This window comes from Bubalus bubalis, chromosome 12 (genome assembly GCF_019923935.1).
Source record: "Bubalus bubalis isolate 160015118507 breed Murrah chromosome 12, NDDB_SH_1, whole genome shotgun sequence".
Lineage (NCBI taxonomy): Eukaryota > Metazoa > Chordata > Mammalia > Artiodactyla > Bovidae > Bubalus > Bubalus bubalis.
The window spans coordinates 6,175,520-6,201,808 of NC_059168.1; the positions used below are offsets into that span (position 1 = coordinate 6,175,520).

At 45.0% G+C, this 26,289-nt stretch overlaps 1 protein-coding gene across 2 annotated transcripts in view; it reads right to left on the reverse strand.

Moving 5' to 3' along the window:
• Nucleotides 1-16,550, reverse strand: part of CREG2 (cellular repressor of E1A stimulated genes 2) — a 28,806-nt gene extending 12,256 nt beyond the window's left edge. The window contains exons 1-3 of one of the 2 annotated variants that reach the window (XM_025260723.3): nt 15,845-16,550; nt 13,002-13,171; nt 987-1,100 (exon numbers count right to left, since the gene is read on the reverse strand). In XM_025260723.3, the coding sequence (XP_025116508.1) occupies nt 987-1,100; nt 13,002-13,171; nt 15,845-16,252 (692 nt within the window). In that variant the 5' untranslated portion in view covers nt 16,253-16,550. The remainder of the gene's footprint in view (nt 1-986; nt 1,101-13,001; nt 13,172-15,844) is intronic. The other variant, XM_006071930.4, reaches the window with a different exon arrangement.
• Nucleotides 16,551-26,289: the final 9,739 nt, after the last annotated feature.

Consider the following 26,289-nt stretch of genomic DNA (forward strand, 5'->3'; position numbering starts at 1 on the left):
GTTGTTCTGTTGCTAAGTCATGTTCAATTCTTTGCGACCCCATGGACTGCAGCACGGCAGGCTCCACCATCCTTCACTATCTCCCAGAGTTTGTTCAGACTCATGTCTGTTGAGTCGGTGATGCTATCTAACCATCTCATCCTCTATCATCTCCTTCTCCTTTTGCCTTCAATCTTTCCCAGCATCAGGGTCTTATTCCGTGAGTCAGCTCTTTGTATCAGGTGGCCAAAGTATTGGGGCTTCAGCTTCAGCATCCGCCTTCCAATGAACATTCAGGGTTGATCTCTCTTAGGATTGACTGATTTGATCTCCTTGCTGTCCAAGGGACTCTCAAGAGTCTTCTCCACCACCACAATTTGAAAGCATCAATTCTTCGGCACTCAGCCCTCTTTATGGTCCAACTCTCACATTCATACATGACTGCTGGAAAAACCATAGACTTGACTAGGTGGACCTTTTTCGGCAAAGTGCTGTCTCTGCTTTTTTATTTTTTGGCGTAGTTGGCAGGATGTCTCTGCTTTTTAGTATGCTGCTTGTTTATTTGGCTGCACCAGGTCTTAGTCATGGTGTGCAGGCTCAGTAGTCGAGCTGCTTGGGTTCAGTTGCCGCACAGCATGTGGGATCTTACTTCCTGGATCAAAGATCGAACCCGCATCTCCAGCATTGCATGCAGATTCTTTAAGGCTAAGCCACAGGGGCAAGCCCCTTAAACCATATGTGTGTGTGTGTATGTGTGTGTGTGTTAGTCGCTCAGTTGTGTCCGACTCTTTGAGACCCCATGGACTGTAGCCCACCAGGCTCCTTTGTCCATGGGATTCTCCAGGCAAGAATACTGGAGTGGGTTGCCATTTCCTTCTCCAAAAAGGCTGTTAGGGCGGGTCAATAACTCCACAAATATTTACACATGAAGGAAGACACTATTGATGTCAGTGTCTTAGTAACTTTTAAGGGTTTGGTAAGAACAAACACTTAAACCATATACCAACCTTGAAAACATGGCTTGCTTGGCAAATTCGACTTCTTCTGGAGACACTGCGACCATCCGACCAGTGAGTGTTAACCGGGCACAGCGAGGATCTTCTGGGTCCACGATGTTTTTTCTGCATTTGAAGGACAGTTTCCAGATATTAAAATGATGATAGAACATCAGCTGGACAGATGAAGGATTTTACTAAAAAGAGAAAATAATAGTTACATTGCTAGTTATATCATTCAGGTTTTTACATTTTTCTGGAATTACTTGAAAATACTTTGACACATCTGATCCAGAAATCCCACTGCTAGGCATATATCCAGAGAAAACCATAATCCAAAAAGATACACACACCCCACTTTTTTCTGCAGCACTACACACAATAGCCAAGACAAGCGAACAACCTCGATGTCCATCGACAGATGGATGGATGAAGATAGGGTCAGGTGAGTGGCGCCCCCTGGAGCTGTACAGAGCAGCGAGCTGACTGAACAGGGGCTCCCACTGAGGGTCTTGCAGAGCCCTGGCCTGGCCTGGGTGCTCTTGACTAGCACTTCCCAAGTTGTCTCCTGCCCCAAGGGTACAGACTGACATCTAGTGTACACACAAACACACCTGTCACACTGCCTGTGTGAAAATAGTTTAACTTTTTAATTTTATTGGAACACAGTTGATGTACTGTGTTCCAACAAAATTACTGGAAGGTTGTGTTAATTCCTGCTGTGCAGCAAAGTGCTTCAGTTTTATACACATATATATATATATAAAATACTAAAATATTTAATATATTTTATTATTTAAAAATATTCTTTTACATGATGGTTTATCATAGGATAGTGAATATAGTTCCCTGTGCTATACAGTAGGGCCTTGTTTATCCATTCTAAATGTGATAGTTCACATCTACCAACCCCAGACTCCCAGCCCATCCCTCCCCTAATACCCTCCCCCTTGGCAATCGCAAGTCTGTTCTCTATGTATGTGAGTCTATTTCTCTTTCGTAGGTAAGTTCATCGTGTCATAGTTTAGATTCCACATATCAGATCAGATCAGATCAGTCGCTCAGTCGTGTCCAACTCTTTGCAACCCCATGGATCGCAGCACGCCAGGCCTCCCTGTCCCTTACCAACTCCCAGAGTTCACTCAGACTCACGTCCATCGAGTCAGTGATGCCATCCAGCCATCTCATCCTCTGTCATCCCCTTCTCCTCCTGCCCCCAATCCCTCCCAGCATCAGAGTCTTTTCCAATGAGTCAACTCTTCACGTGAGGTGGCCAAAGTACTGGAGTTTCAGCTTTAGCATCATTCCTTCCAAAGAAATCCCAGGGCTGATCTCCTTCAGAATGGACTGGTTGGATCTCCTTGCAGTCCAAGGGACTCTCAAGAGTCTTCTCCAACACCACAGTTCAAAAGCATCAATTCTTCGGCGCTCAGCCTTCCTCACAGTCCAACTCTCACATCCATACATGACCACTGGAAAAACCATAGCCTTGACTAGACGGACCTTTGTTGGCAAAGTAATGTCTCTGCTTTTGAATATGCTATTTAGGTTGGTCATAACTTTCCTTCCAAGGAGTAAGTGTCTTTTAATTTCATGGCTGCAGTTACCATCTGTAGTGATCCACATATAAGTGATATTATATGATATTTGTCTTTTTCTTTCTGACAGATGTGGTACATATATACAATGGAATATTACTCAGCCATAAAAAAGAGTGAAATAATGCCATTTGTAGCAACATGGATAGACAGACCTAGAAATGATCACACTGAGTGAAGTCAGAAAGAGATTTCAGGGGCTTGAGGTGTTGGGGAAACGTTCTTTTTATTTTATATATTTCTATATTCTTTGAATATTACAATTATGTAATGCAGAAAAGTGGTTTCCAGGGGCTAGGGGGGCAGATAGGGAGTTTGGTAAAAGGGTATGAACTTGCAGCTACAAGGTAAAGAAAATCTGAGAATCTAATTTATAACATGGCAACTCTTGTTAACAATGCTATACTGTATAGTTGAAATTTTCTGAGAACTTGAATGTTCTCACAAAAAAGATAAACAGGAGGTGACAGATATGTTAATTAACTGCATGGTGGGATTTTTAAAAACTTTTTATTTTGTATTGGCATACAGCCAATTAACAATGTTGTGATAGTTTCAGGTGGACAGCAAAGGGGCTCAGCTACACAGATACATGTATCCCTTCTCCCCAAACTCTCCTCCCATCAGGCTTCCATGGAAGCCTTCCATTGAGCAGGTAACATTGTGTGTCCTTGCGTCACACAGCACTTCCTTGTTGGTGATCCATTTTAAATATAGTGTACATATCCATCCCGAATTCCCTAACTATCCCTTCTCCCCTTCCTTCCTCCCACTCCCCACAACCATAAGTTCATGCTCTAAATCTGTGAGTCATTTTTTGTTTTGTAAGTAAGTTCATTTGTATCATTTTTTCTTAGATACTACACATAAGGGATATCATACGATATTATTCCTTCTCTGACTTACTTCACTTGATGACAAACTCTAGGTCCATCCATGTTGCTGCAAATGGCATTATATCATTCTTTTTAATGACTGAATAACATTCCATTGTATATATATATATATATATACACACACACACCACATTTTCTTTCACATCTGTATCCATCCTTTGGTTGAGGGCCATTTAGCTTGCTTCTGTGTCCTGGCTATTGTAAACAGTGCTATAATGAACACTGAGGTGCATGTATCCTTTTGGATCATGTTTTTCTCCAGATATATGCCCTGATTGCAGGGTCATATGGTAGCTCTAGTTTTATTTTTTTAAGGACTCTCTCTACTCTTCTCCTTACTGGCTGTAAGGTGGTGGGAATTTTTGCACAATGTGTATGTATATCAAATCATCAGGGTGTGTACTTTAAATATCTTATAGGTTTGTCAATTATACCCCAATAAAGCTGGAAAAAGACCAAAAAAAAAAAATAATAACGGTCACATACCATTGTCTCCTGGTGGGCAGTGAAGGGGTAACTCGGCAGACCTGGGTTCTGAAAGGCCTGTCTTCAGGAGAACCAACCCCTGACTGGCTCCTCGAAGATGCCTCCGAGCCCTTGAGATCTCCCACTTCATAAGCATGTTTTCGTGCCTGCGGCCCTGGGCCATGCTGGGTCATGACCTCCTGGGCCCTGAGTCTGAGTAGCTAAGACCAATCATGCAGATGTTGAAACTGCCAAGTGACTGGATTCCAATAAAAACCCTGGACACCAAGGCTCAGGTGAGCATCCCGCGTTGGCGATATCTTGCATCTGTCGTCACACATCATTTGTGGGAGGATTAAGTGCATCCCTGTGTTGAAATTTTAGTGGGAAGGAGCCCTCGGAAGCTCAGGCCTGGTTTTTCCTGGACTTCATTTCATGCACCTTTTGCCCTTGATGACCTTGATCTGTATCCTCTCACTGGAATAAACCACGAGCTGTTGAGTCCTGTGAGTTCTTCCAAGGAACTTGAGGGTGGTCTTGGGACCCCAGGTACAGATGACCAAGGAGACTCTGAGGATGCTCTTTTCAAAGATGGTGTATATCACAAAACGGCGGCTTTGAGGCTTGACTCGTCAGAACTCATTCCTGTCCATTATAACATTAACTTGAGAAAGGTACATTTGTTAAGCAAAACACATGTTTTGCTTATACTTAGGGAACTTGTTTTCACCTGCCTTCAAGTTTTTCTTTATTACACACCCTGTTGAATCATAACAGGAGAAAGAGTGGCCATGCCCACATAAATTGCTTCATGTGAGAACATTGTGTACCATTTGAAAGTGTTACCATTCATGGTGGTTTTGACATTGCAAAACTGTTGTTGCTGAATTGTGAATTTTTCTAAGATGAAAGAAGGATGGGAGGCAATCTACATAACAGCTGTAAACACTGAATTGACATTGAAGTTTGTATAAAAACCTGAGATGGATAGGAGAAAGTAAAAATAGTAAATGGGAACTAAATTTACATATACCCGACAAGACTGTCATCAGTTGTACTGAATATGTTTGCTATTAAAGCCATTTTTCCCCCACAAAGTTGCTCCTTCGTGAAAGCAATGAAATGAGGATTCATAAGTAAGTCATAATAGAAGAACACACTGCATTTAAGAAGGGAGCATTTTGCATCTCCACTGGTGGTGATTACACCAGCTAGAAAAGACATGTGTGTGTGTGTGTGTGTGTTAGTTGCTTAGTCGTATCTGACTCTTTGCAACCCCATGGACTTTAGCCCACCAGGCCCCTCTGTCCTTGGGATTCTCCAGGCAAGAACACTGGAGTGGGTTGCCATTTCCTTCTCCAAAAGGAACTATAGAAAGAAAGAAAGTGAAGCCGCTCAGTCGTGTCTGACTCTTTGGGACCCCATGGACTGTAGCCTACCAGGCTCCTCCATCCATGGAATTCTCCAGGCAAGAGAACTGGAGTGGGTTGCTATTTCCTTCTCCAAGAAAGAAGATAATGTGTTTAAATAGGTAAATTGAAAGCTTTTCATTTACATGGTAGGTAACCCCTCTAAACATCATATAACTTCCTTCCCACCTATGATAGGCAGGATAATAGCCCCTGAAAAAGTCCACATACTAATCTTTGAAACGTGTGACTGTGTTACCTTTTTAACTTTTAGTTTTATATTGGTGTATAACCAATTAATAATGTTGTGATGATTTCAGGTGCACAGCAGAGCAACTCAGCTATACAAATACATGTGTCCATTCTCCCCCAAACTCCCCTCCCCGCTCAGGCTGCCACATAACACTGAGCAGAGTTCCCTGTGCTATACAGTAGATCCTTGTTGGTTACCCATTTTAAACATGGCAGTGTGTACTGCTGCTGCTGCTGCTGCTGCTGCTAAGTTGCTTCAGTCGTGTCCGACTCTGTGCGACCCCATAGGCGGCAGCCCACCAGGCACCCCCGTCCCTGGGATTCTCCAGGCAAGAACACTGGAGTGGGTTGCCATTTCCTTCTCCAATGCAGGAAAGTGAAAAGTGAAAGTGAAGTTGCTTAGTCGTGTCCGACTCTTCGTGACCCCATGGACTGCAGCCTACCAGGCTCCTCCGTCCATGGGATTTTCCAGGCAAGAGTACTGGAGTGGGGTGCCATTGCCATGTCCACTCCAAACTCTCTAATGTGTCACCTTTCATGGCCAAGGGGAGTTAATCAGCTGACCTGGATTATCAACTTGGGATCAGTGTGATCACAAAGGTCCTTAAAAATGGAAGAGGGAGGCAAAAGAGAAGGTTGGAGTGATGTGATGGGAAAAAGACTCTCCTGGCCATAGCTGGCTGTGAATATGGGAGCGGGGGCTGAACCCAGGAGAGGAGAGAGCCTCTAGAAGCTGGAAAAGGCAAGAGAATGAATTTTCCCTGAAGCTTGTTATCTGTTCTTTAGACAAAATATTACATCTTACAAGGGTTATAGAGCAAAATAATGGAAGAGATGTTGCTGGTACTGTTTGGAATCCTTGAATGGTCTTGTTCTGTCTGGACCAGTCCAGGGTTTTTAGGGGCCCACTCTCCTATCTGGGGGTGTTAGCAGGCACAAAGGAACCACCTGCTCTGCCTCCCTGAACCTCCAGAGGCCTCCATAACCCCTCCTGTTTCCTGTTTAGCATGTACACAGGCTCCCTAGTCTGAGACACCATCTGCTACTCCTTGACCTCCGACTCTAGCTTAACTTCATTCCTTGGCTCCTAATGGAGCAAGAAAACATCACTATTAAAGATTTTTAATAGTGACTGCTGCCGATTTTGCATTTGTGCATCTCTGTGTGACTGAAGTTGAGGTGGTGGTGATAATGGAGGGGAGCAAATTGATTTCAGGAAGAGTCACTTTTTCTTTTCAAATAGTCTTTTTTTAAATATTTGGCCCAATATATATATTTATATTTATTTATTTTTGCTTTTTGTCATGTGGCATGTGGGATCTTAGTTCCCTGACCAGGGAACCTGTGCCTCCTGCCTTGGGAGCACAGAACCTTAACCACTGGACCACCAGGGAGTCCAACACTATTTTTTTTTCAACAGTCTGTTCTGGAATAACTGAAAGTTATTTGGGTTCATCTGCAGGCCCTTCCAGAGAAGGCAATGGCACCCCACTCCAGTACTCTTGCCTGGAAAATCCCATGGATGGAGGAGCCTGGTGGGCTACAGTCCATGGGGTCGCTAAGAATTGGACATGACTGAGCGACTTCACTTTCACTTTTCACTTTCATGCATTGGAGAAGGAAATGGCAACCCATTCCTGTATTCCTGCCTTAAGAATCCCAGGGACAGGGGAGCCTGGTGGGCTGCCGTCTATGGGGTCGCACAGTCGGACACGACTGAAGCAACTTAGCAGCAGCAGCAGCAGGCCCTTCCAGCCTCTATTTTTTGAGACTCTGAACAAGTTGGTCCATTTTTATGCTGTTGATGCCATTTCCACTCTGCAGTTTGATGTTCTTATCCATGGCTTCTCTGAGTTTCTTGGGATGAAATCATTGTCATTTGGAAGCCTTGGCCATGTGTCTTTGTAGGACAGGCTGCTACATTTCTGTGTGTGTCTTGGGCTAGGATTTTCTCTGATCCAGCATCAAGTCTTGTGATTCAATAGACTCCAGAGGGACATGTGCAGAGGGACAAGACATGCAAAAGGGGGAGCTAGGTCCACTTCCAGGCAGGAGAGCAGCAGGGACGCCAAGAACAGTTCACTCTAACGGGCAAATCACGATTTCACAGGACCATTCAATTTACAACCCATTTGTCTGAAGTTTCCACCTTTCTCTATCATTTTGCCGTGCTAAGAATATATTAAAATTTATATGAATTGATTGCATATCACATGTGAGTCATTTTAATATCTATATTTAAAAACCATATATATTATAAACAGGAACAATCATGAACCCTCAAAATACCAATAAGAGCCTTAGCGTGAATCAGAATGAATTACCATGTTCTCTCCACACTTGCAAATGCACTGAAACTGCACATCCATCTGTGGTGGGTTGAATAAAGCCTCCCTGCAAAGATGTCCATGTCCTAGTCCCCAGAACGTATGACTGTTATTTATATGGCAATAAGGACTTCATAGATACGATTAGGTTAATGACTGTGAGATGGGCAGTTTATCCTGGATTATCTGGATGGGCCCAGTGTAAACACAAGGCTCCTTAGAGAGGGAGGCAGAAGATCAGATTAGAGGACATGTGCTTAGTCGCTCAGTGTCTGACTCTTTGTGACCCTATTACCACAGCCCGCCAGGCTCCTCTGTCCTTGGGATTCTCCAGGCAAGAATACTGGAGTGGGTTGCCATGCCCTCCTCCAGGGGATCTTCCTGGCCCAGGGATCAAACACGTCTCTGCATCTTCTGAATTGCAGACGGATTCTTTACCCACTGAGCCACCTAGGAAGCCCAAGAGAATACAGTGCAGGATAATAGCATTCAATTCAATATGGCCTGAGATGGGAGTCGAGAGAACTGTACCGGCAAAAACATACATGTATTAATAGATGAATGGAACAGAATAGAGCCCGGAAATAAATCCATACACCTATGGTCAACTCATCTTTGACAAAGGAGGCAAAAATATACAATGGAGAAAAGACAGTCTCACATAAATCAGTGAAGTTAGAACACTCTCTCACGCTACACAGAAAAACAAATTCAGAGTGTTTTAAAGACCTAAATAGAAGACATGACACCATAAAATTCCTAGAAGAAAACATAGCCAAAGCATTCTCAGATATAAATTGCAGCAATTTTTCTTAGCTCAGTCTCCCTAGGCAAAAGAAACAAAAACAAAAATAAACAAATGAGACCTGCTGCTGCTGCTGCTGCTAAGCTGCTTCAGTCCTGTCCGACTCCGAGCGATCCCATAGGCGGCAGCCAACCAGGCTCTGCCATCCCTGGGATTCTCCAGGCAAGAACACTGGAGTGGGTTGCCATTTCCTTCTCCAATGCAGGAAAGTGAAAAGTGAAAGTGAAGACGCTCAGTCGTGTCCGACTCTTTGCGACCCCCTGGACTGTAGCCTATCAGGCTCCTCCACCCATGGGATTTTCCAGGCAAGAGTACTGGAGTGGGTTGCCATTGCCTTCTCCGAAATGAGACCTAATCAAACATAAAAGTCTTTTGCACAGCAAAGGAAATCATCAACAAAATAAAAAGACAACCTGTGGACTGGGAGAAAATATTTGTAAATGATATGACTGACAAGGGGTTAATCTCCAAAAGATACTAACAACTCATAAAATTCAATGTCAAAAAGACAAAGTCAAAAAATGGGCAGAAGACTTAAATAGACATTTCTCCAAAGGAGACATACAGATGGCTAACAGGCACATGAAAAGATGCTCAGTATCGCTGATTATGAGAAACACAGGTCAAAACCTCGGTGAGATATCACCTCACACTGGTCAGAATGGCCACCATCAAAAAATCTACAAATAATAAATGCTGGGGAGGGCTTGGAGAAAAGGGAACCCTTCTGCACGGGTGGTGGGAATGTAATTGGTGCCACCACTACAGAGAACAGTATGCAGGTTCCTTAAAAAACTAAAAATAGAGTTATGACATGATCCAGCAACCCCACTGCTGGGCATATATCTGGAAAAGACAAAAGCTCTAATTCAAAAAGATACATGTATGCTGAAGTTCACAGCGGCACTATTTACAATAGCTGGACATGGAAACAATCTAAGTGTCTGTCGACAGATGAATGGATAAAGATATAGCACATGTGTACAATGGACTATTATGCAGCCATAAAAAGAGTGAAATAATGCCATTTGCAGCGACATGCATGGACCTCGAGGGCATTACACTAAGTCAGATAAAGACAAGTGCTGCATGATATCCTTATATGTGGAAGCTACAAAAGCCGAACACACTGAAACAGATTCAGTGGTGATTATGAGAGCCTAGGGGCTTGGGAACTGGGGAGATGTTGCTCAAAGAGTAGAAATTTGCAGTCAGAAGATGACTAAGTCCTGGAAATCTAAAGTCACAGTGATCATACTCAACGTTGTTTCTCAGTCATTCCATTGTGTCTGACTCTTTGCGACCCCATGGACCACAGCATGCCAGGCTTCCCTGTCCTTCACCATCTCCCTGAGCTTGCTCAAACTCATGTCCAGTGAGTCAATGATGCCATCCAACAATCTCATCCTCTGTCGCTCCTTCTCCTCCTGCCCTCCATCTTTCCCAGCATCAGAATCTTTTCCAGTGAGTCGGCTCTTTGCATCAGGTGACCAAAGTACTAGAGCTTTAGCATCAGTCCTTCCAATGAATATTCAACATTACTGTGTTATAAATGTCAAAGTTGCTAGGAGACTGTTCTCACCACAAAAAAGAAATGATAATTATGTGATGTGATCAAGTTGTTAGCTAGGACTGCAGGGGTAACATATTGTAATACATAAATGTATCAAATCAACATGTCAATTATCACAAATTTTAAAAAAGGACTTCTGAGCTACTTGCCAAACACATACATCAGCTTAGATGACAAGTTTTCAGGTTAAAACTCTCACTTAATAGAGTTAGTTACTCAGTCTTGTCTGATTCTTTGTGACCCCATGGACAGTAGCCCACCAGGCTCCTCTATTCATGGAATTCTCCAGGCAAGAATACTGGAGTGGGTTGCCATTCCCTTCTCCAGGGGATCTTTTCAACCCAGAGATCGAACCTGTGTCTCCTGCATTGAAGGAGGGCCTAAATCACATATTAAGTCAATTATTAATTATTAGGGGTCATTAACTTAATTATTAGGGATCATATTAACTATTAGGGATCAGGCATTATTTTTATTCTGAGAGGTAGGTGGAGCTCCCAGGCAGGGTCTCCTAGGCTATATTCAGGGTTTTGTTATCTTTTCCTAATGAAAGCGTTTAGGCAGGTGAATCTTAGGATCTTGTGGATCTTGTCTGGGTTTTGAAAGATGCCCAGGTACAGCACTGGGTCAGCTGAACTGCCTCCGGCTGGCTGGCTGGATCTCCATTGTCAGCTCCAGTGTGGGGAGCGGGGTGGGGCAGGGAGCGGGGGAGGGGGGGGGGTCGGGGGGTGGGGAGAGGGGTGAAGGGTGGGGGTGGGGTATAAGCAACAAGGCCTTATCCAGGCTGCATTTTATGGTGCATTGTTGTTCTGATTATTACCACCTCCCTCGCCCAAAGAAGCGCTTCCCTGGTGGCTCAGCAATAAAGAATTCTCCTGCAATGAAGGAGACTCGGGTTCCATCCCTGGGTCAGGAATATCCCCTGGAGAAGGACATGGCAACCCATTCCAGTATTCTTGCCTGGAGAATCCCATGGACAGAGGAGCCTGGTGGGCTACAGTCCATGGGGTCCCAAAGAGTCAGACATGAGTGAAGCGACTGAGCATGCCCCCTAAGAACTGACATCTGTTCACTTAAGTATGTTTTTCATGCTTTGCATAAAGAAGTACAGCATTTTGGAGCTGGGAGGAATTTTACCTGAGTTCCCAAAGCATCACTACATTACAGGTGAAGACAAGTGAGGCTCCGGGGGCGAAGGGACTCTCCCGAGGTCTCCAGCCACCTCTGCTCCTCCTGTGGGGGTGCCCCTTCCATGCACCACCCTCCAGAAGCTAGCTGGGTGCAGACATCTCCCTAGCAGCACCACATTTTTAGTTCAGACAAAGGAGTTATAGTGTTCCATTTTTGCCTAACTGTCCTTTCTTTTAGAGAGTTGTCTTTTTAAAAAGAAGTAACATTTAGTTATTTTTAAATATTTATTTATTTATTCGGCTTTGCTAAGTCTTTTAGTTTCAGCATGTGGGGTCCAGTTCCCTAGACCAGGGATCAGACACGGGCCCCCTGCACTGGGAGTGTAGAGCCTTAGCCACTGGACCACCAGGGAAGTCCCTAGAAAGTTTTTGAGAAAGTGATTTTAGGGACTCTGGGTCTTCATCGCGCATGCCTCATGGGGGCAGGTAGAAAAACAAGAAATAGACTCCATGCAGCCTGTTCCTGGGGGACAATCCACTGGCTCTTGCCTCTCCACCCTCCTCCCCGCCTCCACCCTTGCCATCACAGCAAAGAGCTGTCATTTATTCACCCGTGTTGTGCAAGACACTCTAATCTTTCCAACCCTCCCCGTCACCCTAGGAGGTAGAAATTGCTATTTCCATTTCACAGATGAGGAAATGGAGGCTCCCAAAGTTCAATAACTTTGTGCCCCAAATCACACACCTCATGAATGGCAGAATTCTATCGATCTGATTCCACGGCTTATAATACATTCTTACAACATATGCTGCCAATGTATCTGGAACACACTGGCACTGGACTTTTATAGGTTTGTTTTTTTTGGCCGTGCACCTTGGTATGGTGGGATCTTAATTCCTCAACTGGGGATCAAACTGTACCCCCTGTGTTAGAAGAACAGAGTCTTAACTGCTGAACCACGAGGGAAGTCCCTGGCATTAGACTTTAAAAAAATATATTTTAAAATATTTTATTTATTTGTTTATTTATTTGCCCGCGCTGGGTCTTAGCTGTGGCATGCGGGATGCAGTTCCCCGACCAGGGATCAAACCCAGGCCCCCTGCACTGGGAGTTCAGAGTCTTAGCCTGTGGACCACCAGGGAAATCCCCCCAGCACTAGACTTTGAATTGCTTGAAATGATCTGTATTTTAAACCAAGATCAGCTTCACATTTCAGTTTCATGTCTTCCAAAGGTGTGTCTTAGGGACATAAAACAGAAACATGAAAAACCATTTGGGAGCTGCCTAAGTGGTTACAATCATTGCCATCCTCAGAATGAAGTTGTTGCTTCAAAACAAAAAAGAACCTTCAAAACTACCTAGTTCATCACTTAATTCCATAGATGATGAAGCAGCATAGAGACCCCAGTGCCTTGGCCAGTCTTGGAGCCTGGTGAGACCCAGAGCCAGAACCAGAAACAGCCCTGGCCGAGTGGTGAGGAATGGCTTTGCATCTCAGGGCACCATGAACGCCACAACCTCCCTGCCTTGTGTAGAGGAGCTGGGTGAGGGAGGCCAAGGCCCTTGCCTACCTGCAGAACTCTCCTTCAGATTCCGGCAGCAGGAGCGAGGCCATGGGGTTCTTCATCAGATCGGCCACCAGGAGGTCCTTGGGTGTCACATAGAAGAAAGGAATCCCAGTACTGTTGTCGAAGGGGCCATCGCTGATGGGCAGGCAGGTCCCAAATGGCAGGCCTGGGATCTAAAAAACATCACGGGGGAAAAAAAGGGCCTTTTCAATACAGGGCTGTGGACTGACTTGAGCTGGGAGCTAAGTCTGTGTCTCTGACCAGAAAACAGAGCACTGGGGATGCAACAGCAGCATGACATCACCACGGTTTTGACAGGTCATAAACCCAGGCAGAGTGGTTTCCAATCTATCCCCTTTGCCCGTTGATGGCTTCATGATTTCTATAGAGGAGCTTAGCAGTGGCACCTGTGGATGGGGAGTGGTGAGGGAATTCTTGAAGCTTCAGAAAAACAGCAAACACACTGTATTGTGACTTCCCTCGTGGTCTAGTGGTTAGGACTCCATGCTTCCACATGGGGGCCCAGGTTCGATCCCTGGTCCGGGAACTAAGATCTCACATGCCATGTGGTATGGCCTAAAGCAAACCAAAAATTAAGGGACAAAATAAAAAACTAATTAAAAAACCACTCTATTAAATTGAAAGTTATTTGGGGGAAAGGCAATGAAATTCATGGAGGGGTGAAGGGTTACCAAAGACCTTTCTCACAAGCTGCCCCGGGAATCCCACTGCCTTCACCACCTGCCCCAAATTTTTGGCAATTCTGGGGATAGAATTTAAACCTCACATCTTACCTGGTCTTTGGAATTCAGGAACTTTCTGTTATAGTTTGCTTTAGGGTTCTACCACTTCCTCACTTATCACTCATATATTTTATTGTAGTAAGTAATATTTCAGTCATATAATTCAGTAACTTAAGGGAATTTGTTTCTTACCCTATTAGATTCAAGGAAGACACAGAAGCATGCAAAAGCAATTTCTGTTCACGATCATTCAGTACAGCAGGTGAAATTCTCAGACATACACACAAATATTTCTCAGGTTTTTCCCAAGCCCTGCTGGGTCCAGCATCATGACCTTTACCCTTTATAGAGTGTGATTCTCATTGTTACTTAGCTCAGCACTCAGGGGCTGTCTTTGAAGTATCACTTAACAACAGTATGTAGAATTATGATAAGGGGTGGCTTTAACCTTTGAAGAAATCCTACAAAATGGTAACATGTCATTACCAGATCCTGTTTTCAGCTGGTCATTCACAAACTTTGTGATGGGGTTGCAAAGAGTCAGATACGCCTGAGTGACTGAACTGAACTGATTCACACACTGGCTGGTCATGCTGGGCACACATGCCAGGCATGTAGTAAAAGTTCTCTGAATTTATTGGACTTGGTGTAAATGTCAATAGAGGAAAAGGGAACTACTCACAAGGCTAAGAAAAGGGATGTTGAAAGTCATAATATCTTTGAATACTTTGGCATTAGACTTTTAATTGCCGGAAGGGATCTATGTTTTAAACCAAGATCAGCTTCATATCCTCTGAAGGTGTGTCTTAGGAGCATAAGATATTGCTGTGGAAAACTATTTGAAGGCTGCGAGAGATGTTACGATCATCTCCATCATCAGAATAAAGTTGTCATTTAGATTCTTTTTTTTTTTCCAAAGCATAAAAGGACCTTCAGAACTACCTAGTCCAATACACTTTCATAGATGAGAAAAGCGAAGAGAAGGACCCAGTGACTTAGTCACAGTTTCGGAGCTGGTGAGACCCGGATCTGGGCCCAGAACCTTCCCCTGCCGCCCTACCCCATGACCTACAAATGTCATAATAAAATAAATTTTTTTTGCATTAAATAAATAGGGGTTCAAATTACTGCCCTGTAATTTGAATAAAACCCTTACAGCTATCTCTTTTTAAAATTGTATTTATTTTAATTGGAGGATAATTACTTTACAATATTGTGATCGTTTTTGCCATAGGTCTCTTTAAGTTTTTTTTTTAAGTGGACCGTTTTTACTTACTGAATTTGTTACAATATTACTTCTGTTTTTTGTCTTTTTGGGCGCAAGGCAGGTGGGATCTTAGCTGCCCATCAGGGATGGAACCACACCCCTTGCAGGGGAAGGCCAAGTCCCAACCCCTGGACCACCACTGGACTCCTTACATCTATCTCAACAGCCCTAAAAGCTTTACGGAGGGTACTCATGCAGGAATGCCACATCCTCATCAAGTATCCATGTTATTTCAGCTTCAGGTGGAATCATGTCTAACAGGTGAATAAAATAGCCTGTGAACTGAAGGAGGAGAGCTGCAGCTGGTGACAGCGCTCCAGCACTCACAGCTTCGGCACAGGAAGCCTCCTTTCCAGAACGGTTCTCGAATGCCATTGTTTTAAATGTAAATTTCCACCGAAGCCACTGTTCTGGCGTCAGCAGGGGACAGGGCAATTCTGGTCGGTGGGCGGGAATGGGGCTGGATGTGGGGAGGGGGCTAGCTGTGCTGCTTGGTGATGCCAAAGGCGGCTCTGGCGTCTTTTGTCCAGGTCTCTGGTCAGGCGTGGTGATTTGCACCCCCTCTTTGGCCATTTCAAGACCGCGCTTCGGTCCTCGTGCACCTGGTAGGAAGCCTGCTTGTAGTCCTTCCCCTCGCACCCCCGCCCCCGCCCCCGGTTTGCCCGGGTAACCGAAGCAAAATCTGCTTTCATTAATTACACGCTGTCCACCCCGATCCAGACCCCCGCGCGCGTCTGCTAGACCTGGATCGGAGCACGGGAGTGGCCCCAGGCTCTCCGGGTCCCCTGGGCGCGCCAGGCACCCCCCCGCACGCGGCTCCGGCGGGGGCGGCTTACCTTCTCATGGGCGGACACGGTGGCCAGACAGCCCCAGGCGCTGGCGTGGGCCAGGAAGCGGGCGATGCCCGGGCGCAGCCTCGCGCCGCCCTCGCGCGGGTAGGAGAACATCCCGGGCGGCGCGGGGGGCGGCCTGGTGCGGGCGGCGCCCTCCGGGGGAGGCAGGTGTGCGTCCTCCTTGTGCGCCGAGGCCGGGAAGCTCCGCTGCCAGAGGCTGCCCGAGTCCCCCAGCAGCGCGGGCAGCGTCTCCTCCGTGGAGGCTCCGTCCAGCTCCTCGTCCACCTCGTTGGTGACGGCCCAGGACACGGAGCTCACGATCACGTAGCCCGCGGCCGGAGACAGCAGGGCGCCACACCACAGCAGCCAGGACAGGCGGGGCCCGGGCCGCCGGCCGCGGCGCCGCGACATCTTGAGGAGCGCGCGGGGCCCCGGGGACCCCGAGAGGGACGCGCCGCCCCCGCCGCAGGTGCCGGGGTGGGGCCCCGGGCGGTCCTCGCAGCCGCGCGCTGCGCTGGGAGGTGGGGCTCCCGCACGCACTGCAGCCGCGGTGCGCAGTCCTCCCTGCGCGCCCGGCCGGGGCTGCGCTCCTTTTCCCGGTGGATGGCACAGCGTTCTCCAGCCCGACGCGGGGCCGTTGAGGTCCCGGCTCAGCGCACTCCTCCACTCACCAACTGTGCGGCCCTGCAGAGTCACGTAACCTCTCTGTGCCCGGTTCCTTCATTAGGAAACACAGAAAACAGTATTTACCATCGCGGGGGTGAGGGATGGGAGGATGAAAGCGGTTCATGTTCGGAGAGGTTTAGGCCAGTGTGTGGCGTGAAGCAAGCGCTATGAGCTGTGAAATAGACAAGAGGCAGGGGTGGTTGCCGTTTGGTCAAGGAGGAAGCTGAGCGAAGGGGGATGGTAAGATTAGTCTTACCAAGTCTTCTGAGGCCAAAGCCCTGTCCTCTTGCTCTGTAAGGACCGTGGTCGTCTTACACTTGGCTGTGACAGGAGAGCATTGCCACCAGTTCATCTAAAACTCCAAGAAGTAAAGAACCCAAACTCCAACAGGGCCGAGCCCCGGTTCCACACAGTGGTAAGCGGCTCAGTGATGCTCCCCTGGAGTGGCTCTCCTTCTGCCATATCCCTGTAATTCTGGCCAGTGCCCTCCACTGCGGTTCTGCAGGACCACATCCCAGAGCGAGCACCTACGTCAAGTCCACTTCTTAGACTCAGTTCTTGGGAGGAAGCCAAGCTCAGGCCCAGGTGCGCACACACAAGGGTTCTCTAGAGAATGTATCTTGCGGTGGAGTTGCGGTCTAGGCCACGAGTGTGTTTCACTTTATTATATAACGTCACACTGATTTCCTGAACGGTTGTATCAGTTTATCACTACCATTAGTGTGTGGTGGTTTCTGCTGCTCCATATTCTCATCGGCATATTACTGTTAGGTTCTCTAACCACCCCCTGCAATCTATGGATGAGTAATGATAATTCTTTTTTTTTTAATGTTTGATTTTTGTTTTTTGGCTGTGCCACACAGCATGTGGGATCTTCCTTCCTCAACCAGACATCGAACTTGTGCTCCCTGCATTGGAAGGGTGGAGTCTTAATCCTGGGACCACCAAAGTAGTCCCTGATAACTCATTTCTATTTTAATGGCTCATGTGGCTCATTGCCTTCTCATACATGTGTTGGTCAGTTGGATACTCTCATTTTGTGAAATGCCTGTTAATACCTCTTGTCTGTTTTTATTGGGTTGTCTGTGTTTTCTTGTGTTGATTCATAAGAATTAATTTTATTTCCTATGCTCCCGGTTTTGGGTGTTGTGTTACAAATTGTCTTTGGCCTGTGGTGATGGTTCATTTCATGTGTCAGCTCTGATGGAGAAAGAGATGTCCAGATAGCTGGTAAAATGTTATTTCTGGGTGTGTCTGTATTACTGGGAGAGGTTAGCATTTGAATCAGATTGAATAAAGAGCATCACGCTCACTGATGCAGTGGGCATCATCCACTGAGGACCTGAACAGGACAGAAAGGCAGGGGGAGGACCGATCTGCTCTCTGCCTGATCGGGACACCCTGTGCATTTGCCCTTGGACATGGACCCTCGTGGTTCTGGAGCCTTTGGACTCGGGCTGGGACCCACTGTATTGCTTCCTCTGGTTCTCAAGCCTTTGAGTTGTCAGCTGTCAGTTTTGAGAGCCCACAAGCCTCACAGACCAGCTGGTACCTGATCTGGTGCTTGCCAGGCTCTAGAACTATGAGAAAATAAACTTCTGTTGTTTAAGCCGTCAGTCTGTGGTATATTAGATGAATACCGTAAATACACTGAAGCTGGCTTATCCACTCTCCCATGGATGGTTATCAGTATTGTTTTCAGGTGTTATCTATTATGACTAAAGTTGCTATAAGCCCTCTTTTACAAGCCTTTTTGTGAATATATGTTTTCTTTCCTTTGGGTAAGTACTTAGGAATGAAATCATTGGGTCCTAGAATAGATATATGTTTAATTTTATACAGAATTTTCTGTTCTGGTCTGAATATTTGTGCCCACCAAATTCATATGTTGAAGTTCTAACCCCTAATGGGATGGTATCTGGAGGTGGGGCTTTTTGAAGGTAATTAGGGTTAGATTAGGTCTTGATGGGTTTAATGGCCTTAAGAAAAGGAAGAGTCAGAGTGCCCATACCCCTGCCTCACTCTATGTACTGGGGAAGCCCATGTACAGACACAGCCAGAAGGCAGATATTTGCAAAACGGGAGGAGAGCCTTCATGAGAAACCTGACTCCTTGATCTCTGAACTTCCAGCCTCCACAGGAGGGACAGATATTTCTTTTCTAAGTCACTCAGTTTATGACATTTTGTTATGACAGCCCAAGCAGAAAGAAACACTTTCAAACCATTTTCCAAAGTGATTTGTGTGTGTGTGTGTGCCATGTTATAGTCCTACTGGGAATATATGACTCCATGAGGTCGCTAAATGATGCAAAGGAACTGTTTGGAATTGGAGCTCAGTCACGTGGCTTAGTAACATTTCCCACAGGTTTCAGATTTGTGTATTGTAAACAATCCTGAACCATCATGTATGTGTAGTTATAGAAAAGTATTCCCCTACTAGCAAATAATGTGAGGTTTGGTTGCCGGAAATTGGTCCTTGGTATATTTACAAGCAGATTTGACTAGTAATAGGAGAAATTAGATTGTAGGTCTGCTGCTTACCCATCACTTCTCGCTAATGAATACTTTGTTAAGGACAATGAGAGGCACACAGTCAAAGGTAACAAAGCACAATTTAAAGTCTGGGGCTGGAGATTTACAAGGGGAGCCTGGGATGTTTTCTTGAGTCAAAAAAGAAAGAAAGAAAGAAAAGCAGCAGCAGCTAGAAAAGACCAATTGAACATATCAAAGAGGCAACTTGAAAGATCTTCCACTGGGAAAAGATGGAATAATTTAAGTATCAAAACGAAAAATGATGGCAGTTTAAAAAAAAAAGTCTAAACTTACATTTACCAATTTACCATACTTCCCAGCAATTGCACTTATGAGCATCTATCTCAGAGAAATAGAAAAATTTTGTTCCCCACAAAATCTTATATACACCACTGTTCATAGCAGCTTTATTCATGATAACCCCAAACTGGAAACAATCCAAATATCCCTCAATAAGTGGATGAACAGCAGTGTATCCATACCATGGGATACCCCTCAGCATTAAAAAGAAACTATTAATACATGCAACAACTTGGGTGGATCTTAAAAGCATCCTATGGAGAACAGAAGCTAGTCTCAAAGGTTACGTATTGTATGATTTCATTTCCGTAACATTCTCAAAAGGACAAAATGGTAGGAATGGGAAACAGCAGGTTGCTCAGGGTTAGTGACGGTGTGTGGCTGTAAACAGCTGCAGCATGAGGGGGCTCTGCGGAATCACAGTTCTGTGTCTTGACTGTGGGGTTCGTTGCCCACAGGCGAGAGGAGGTCCCAGAGCTATACACACAGACTGCACCCATGGCAAATTCCGGCTTTTGATGTTATAATCTAATTATGTAAATTAGTATGGGGGAAACTGGGTAGAGAGTGCACACGTCTCTGAGTTAATAATGATTAGAAACAACTGAAAACAAACCCTCATTAGGAAACTGTTAGGACATCCAACTTAATCTGAAAAAAGTTTTTCTTTTTCCAGATAATTCTAAACAATTAAAAATTTTATTTTATATTGGAGTTCAATTAATTAACAACATTGTGTTAGTTTCAGGTGTACGGCAAAGTGATTTGGTTATACACACACATCTATCTATGCTTTTTCAAATTCTTTTCCCATTTAGGCTATTACAGAATATTGAAAACAGTTTTCTGTGCTATGCAGTAGGTCCTTGTTGGTTCCCTATTTTATGTACACTGGTGTGAATATGTCAATCCCAAATTCCCAATTTATCCCTCCCCCACTTTTATTTTTTTTTTAAAGCAAAAATAACTCAAGCATTGATCCTGCCTTCCCTCTATGAATTATATTTCAAGGTAACCAAATTGTTCTGGAGAAGACTCCTGAGAGTTCCTTGTACAGCAAGATCAAACCAGTCAATCCTAAAGGAAATCAACCCTGAATATTCATTGGAAGGACTGATGCTGAAGCTGAAGTTCCAGTATTTTGGTCGCTGATTCAAACAGCAGACTCATTGGGAAAGTCTCTGATGCTGGGAAAGATTGAATGCAGGAAGAGAAGAGGGCATCAGAGGATGAGACGGCTGGATGGCATCACTGATGCAGTGGACATGAACCTGGGCAAACTTCATGAGATGGTGAGGGACAGGGAGGCCTGACGTGCTGCAATGCACAGGGTCACAAAGAGGCAGGTACGACTAGGGGACTGAACAACAACCACCAAATTGTAGATGAGGGAAAATTTTGCTTTCTATATGAACTCCAGCTAATACGTTAGCAACAATCATAAAATTGAAAAAGTCATCATTTTGCAACATCCATTGGATCATAGAAAAAGCAAGAGAATTCCAGAAAAACATCCACTTCTGCTTCATTGACTACGGCAAAGCCTTTAACTGTGTGGATCACAACAAACTGTGGAAAATTCTTAAAGAGATGGGAATACTAGACCACCTTACCTGCCTCCTGAGAAATCTGTATGCAGGTCAAGAAGCAACAATTAGAACTGGTCATGGAACAGACTGGTTCCAAATAGGAAAAGGAGTACATCAAGGCTGAATATTGTCACCCTGCTTATTTAACTTAAGCATCATGAGAGATGCTGGGCTGGAAGAAGCACAAGCTGGAATCAAGATTGCTGACAGAAATATTAATAACCTCGGATATGCAGATGACACCACCCTTATGGCAGAAAGCAAAGAGGAACTAAAGAGCCTCTTGATGAGAGTGAAAGAGGAGAGTGAAAAACCTGGCTTAAAACTCAATATTCAGAAAACTAAGATCATGGCATTTGGTCCCATCACTTCATGGCAAATAGATGGGGAAACAGTGAAAACAAATGACAGACTTTCTTTTCTGGGCTCCAAAATCACTGCAGATGGTGACTGCAACCATGAAATTAAAACACACTGGTTTCTTCGAAGAAAAGCTATGACCAATCTAGACAGCATATTAAAAAACCAACAAAGGTCAGTCTACTCAAAGCTATGGTTTTTCCAGTAGTCATGTACGGATGTGAGAGTTGGACCATAAAGAAAGCTGAAAGTCGAAGAGTTGATGCTTTTGAACTGTGGTGTTGGAGAAGACTCATGAGAATCCCTTAGACTGCAAGGAGATCCAACCAGTCCATCCTGAAGGAAATCAGTCCTGAGTATTCATTGTGGCTCAGATCATGAACTCCTTATTACCAAATTCAGACTTAAATTGAAGAAAGTAGGGAAAACCACTAGACCATTCAGGTATGACCTAAATCAAATCCCTTATGATTATACAGTGGAAGTGAGAAATAGATTTAAGTGCCTAGATCTGATAGATAGAGTGCCTGATGAACTATGGAATGAGGTTCGTGACATTGTACAGGAGACAAGGATCAAGACCATCCCCATGGAAAAGAAATGCAAAAAAGCAAAATGGCTGTCTGTGGAGGCCTTACAAATAGCTGTGAAAAGAAGAGAAGTGAAAAGCAAAGGAGAAAAGGAAAGATATAAGCATCTGAATGCAGAGTTCCAAAGAATAGCAAGAAGAGATAAGAAAGCCTTCCTCAGCGATCAATGCAAAGAAATAGAGGAAAACAACAGAATGGGAAAGACTAGAGATCTCTTCAAGAAAATTAGAGATACCAAGGGAACATTTCATGCAAAGATGGGCTTGATAAAGGACAGAAATGGTATGGACCTAACAGAAGCAGAAGATATTAAGAAGAGGTGGCAAGAATACACAGAAGAACTGTACAAAAAAGATCTTCACGACCCAGATAATCACGATGATGTGATCACTGACCTAGAGCCAGACATCCTGGAGTGTGAAGTCAAGTGGGCCTTAGAAAGCATCACTACGAACAAAGCTAGTGGAGGGAATGGAATTCCAGTTGAGCTATTTCAAATCCTGAAAGATGATGCTGTGAAAGTGCTGCATTCAATATGCCAGCAAATTGGGAAAACTCAGCAGTGGCCACAGGACTGGAAAAGGTCAGTTTTCATTCCAATCCCAAAGAAAGGCAATGCCAAAGAATGCTCAAACTACTGCACAATCGCACTCATCTCACACGCTAGTAAAGTAATGCTCAAAATTCTCCAAGCCAGGCTTCAGCAATACATGAACCGTGAACTTCCTGATGTTCAAGCTGGTTTTAGAAAAGGCAGAGGAACCAGAGATCAAATTGCCGACATCCGCTGGATCATGGAAAAAGCAAGAGAGTTCCAGAAAAACATCTATTTCTGCTTTATTGACTATGCCAAAGCCTTTGACTGTGTGGATCACAATAAACTGTGGAAAATTCTGAAAGAGATGGGAATACCAGACCACCTGACCTGCCTCTTGAGAAATTTGTATGCAGGTCAGGAAGCAACAGTTAGAACTGGACATGAAACAACAGACTGGTTCCAAATAGGAAAAGGAATACGTCAAGGCTGTATATTGTCACCCTGCTTATTTAACTTCTATGCAGAGTACATCATGAGAAACGCTGGGCTGGATGAAGCACAAGCTGGAATCAAGATTGCCGGGGGAAATACCAATAACCTCAGATATGCAGATGACACCACCCTTATGGCAGAAAGTGAAGAGGAACTAAAAAGCCTTCTGATGAAAGTGAAAGTGGAGAGTGAAAAAGTGGGCTTAAAGCTCAACATTCAGAAAACTAAGATCATGGCATCCGGTCCCATCACTTCATGGGAAATAGATGGGGAAACAGTGGAAACAGTGTCAGACTTTATTTTTTGGGGCTCCAAAATCACTGCAGATGGTGACTGCAGCCATGAAATTAAAAGACGCTTACTCCTTGGAAGGAAAGTTATGACCAACCTAGATAGCATATTCAAAAGCAGAGACATTACTTTGCCAACAAAGGTCCATCTAGTCAAGACTATGGTTTTTCCTGTGGTCATGTATGGTTGTGAGAGTTGGACTGTGAAGAAGGCTGAGCGCCGAAGAATTGATGCTTTTGAACTGTGGTGTTGGAGAAGACTCTTGAGAGTCCCTTGGACTGCAAGGAGATCCAACCAGTCCATTCTGAAGGAGATCAGCCCTGGGATTTCTTTGGAAAGAATGATGCTAAAGCTGAAACTCCAGTACTTTGGCCACCTCACGCGAAGAGTTGACTCATTGGAAAAGACTCTGATGCTGGGAGGGATTGGGGGCAGGAGGAGAAGGGGATGAGATGGCTGGATGGCATCACTGACTTGATGGATGTGAGTCTGAGTGAACTCCTGGAGTTGGTGATGGACAGGGAGGCCTGGCGTGCTGCGGTTCATGGGGTCGTAAAGAGTCGGACACGACTGAGTGACTGAACTGAACTGATTCATTGGAAGGACCGATGCTGACCGATACTTTGGCCACATGATGCGAAGAACTGACTCACTGGAAAAGACCCTGATGCTGGGAAAGATTGAAGGTGAAAAGAGAAGGGGACGACAGAGGCTGAGATGGTTCGATGGCATTACCAACAGGATGGACATGGGTTTGAGCAAGCTCCAGGAGTTGGTGATGGACAGGAAAGCCTGGCATGCTGCAGTCCATGGGGGTCACAAAGAGTTGGACATGATTGAGCGACTGAACAGAACTGAATGGATCAATCAGTATAGGCGGCAATAATCTATGTAAAAATTATTAAATGAAATATTGATGTGGAATCCTGTAATGGAAGCATCAGCCTGGTCCACATCACACCTGAGTCCACTGACCAATCTCAGTTCTTAATGTCACTCATAGTGGGACAAAGGGCTGTCTTAGTCTGTTTGGGCTGCTATAGCAAAATATCATAGGCTAGGTGGTTCAAAAAAAGACATTTATTTTTCATGGTTCTGAAAGCTGGGAAGTTCAGAATAAAGGGGCCAGCAGATATCTGGTGAGGACTCTCTTCTTGGCTTTAAATTCTTTTAGGTAGTCAAGGCTGCTGTTGTTCAGTTGCAGAGTGTCCGACTCTTTGCGACCCCATGGACTGCAGCACGCCAGGTTTCTCTGTCCTTCACCATCTCCCAGAGTTTGCTCAAACTCATGGCCATTGAGTCAGTGATGCCATCCAACCATCTCATCCTCTGCCACGCACTTCTCCTTTTGCCTTCAATCTTTCCCTGTGTCAGGGTCTTTTCCAATGAATCGGCTGTTTGCATCAGGTGGCCAAAGTATGAGATTCAAGTATAGATAGTCAAGGGAGGGAATATGTTTCTTTGAAGCCTGCAGGGCCCCCATGCCAAAGTGGAACATTCTGGGGTTCTGAACTTCTTCATCCTCTAAGAGCAGGGAGATGCCTCTTTTGTTCTTTGATGATCCCCCATATTTAAAAAGGACCTGGTAAATGAGTGCATGACAGTTTTGGGACACATCACTGTACATTTTAGATGAAATTTCTGGTTTCAGGAAAATCCACTGACAGTGTTAGTGGGCCTCCGACTCACCATCAGGAGTGAAAATTCATGTTCCCAGATCTCCGTGGGTGGAGTTGTTATAATTATGTGAAGAAAGTTCAATGTGCTGCTCTCGCTGGAGGCACCACAGTGACGATCAGTGATGTGCCCTGGGGAGATTTCCATCTGCACAAGTTCTCATTGTTATTCCGACTTAAAGTGACTGTTTCGGAAACTACTGTGGGCTCTTCGCGGCACTAAGGAGCTAATGTCTAAGTTTCTTATCAGGTTATGTTGCATGAAGGCAGTGCTGTCAAAATGTCACAGTGGATGATGCCTGTTCCGATGATCAGGCTCTCACTGTTGTCCAAATGACCTTGAGCAGGTCATTCTCCTGCAAAACTGTCTCCCTAATCAAACATCTGGGATAATGATTTGGGTAGCAGGTAGCATTGACCTTGATATGGCAGATTGGAAAAATCCACCCATTCGACATCCCCTCTGTGTGCACACCCTTTCCTAGAACCGTCTCCACTTTGCTTTGGAACATGGGGCAGGCACTGATGCAAACAGAAGCATGAAAACCTGTTTCTATTTCTGCTTCCTTGGCCCCCAGCTCTGCTGTGAGAATGTGCCTGGGCTGGGCTGCTGGAGGGATGTGGGAGAGGAGCCTAGGGATCCCAGGGGAGACCACCCTAGACCTGCCAGCCCCCATGAGCCTGTCAGGGACAGCAGCTGGCTGAGTGGGCCCAGCCCAGGTTCACCAAGTCCAGATTAGCAGAACCATCCGAGCACCTGCCGATGATGGAGAATGAGAGATACAGGGCCCTCGTTGCTTTCCAAAGCCTCCTGTGTGCGTCTTAGCCTCATTTTCTCCTACAATGTGTGTACTGATTTCTTTTTTTTAATTTAAACTTTTTATTGAAGTATAGTTGATTTGTGATGTCATGCCAATCTCTGCTGTACAGCAAAGTGACTCAATCATACATATATAGACCTTCTTTTTAAAATATTCTTTTCCATGATGGTTTATCACAGGATATTGAATATAGTTCCCTATGCTATACAGTACGGCTTTGTTGTTTATTGATCCTAATTATAACAGTAGTATAACATATCTATATGTAGTTTGTAGTAGTTTATGGGCTTCCCTGGTGGCTCAGCAGTAAAAAATCCACCTGCAATGCAGGAGCCTTAAGAGACCCAGGTTCGATTCCTGGGTTGGGAAGATTCCTTGGAGAAGGAAATGGCAACCCACTCCAGTATTCTTGCCTAGAGAATCCCATGGACAGAGGAGCTTGACAGGCTACAGTCCATAGGGTCACAAATAGACAAGACTGAAGCGACTGAGCACTCGGCCCTCACTGTAGTAGTTTGTAAGAGTTCACTAACCCCCAGACTCCCTGTCCTTCTCTCCCCCACCCCCTCCCTACATGCATAGACTTCTGTTT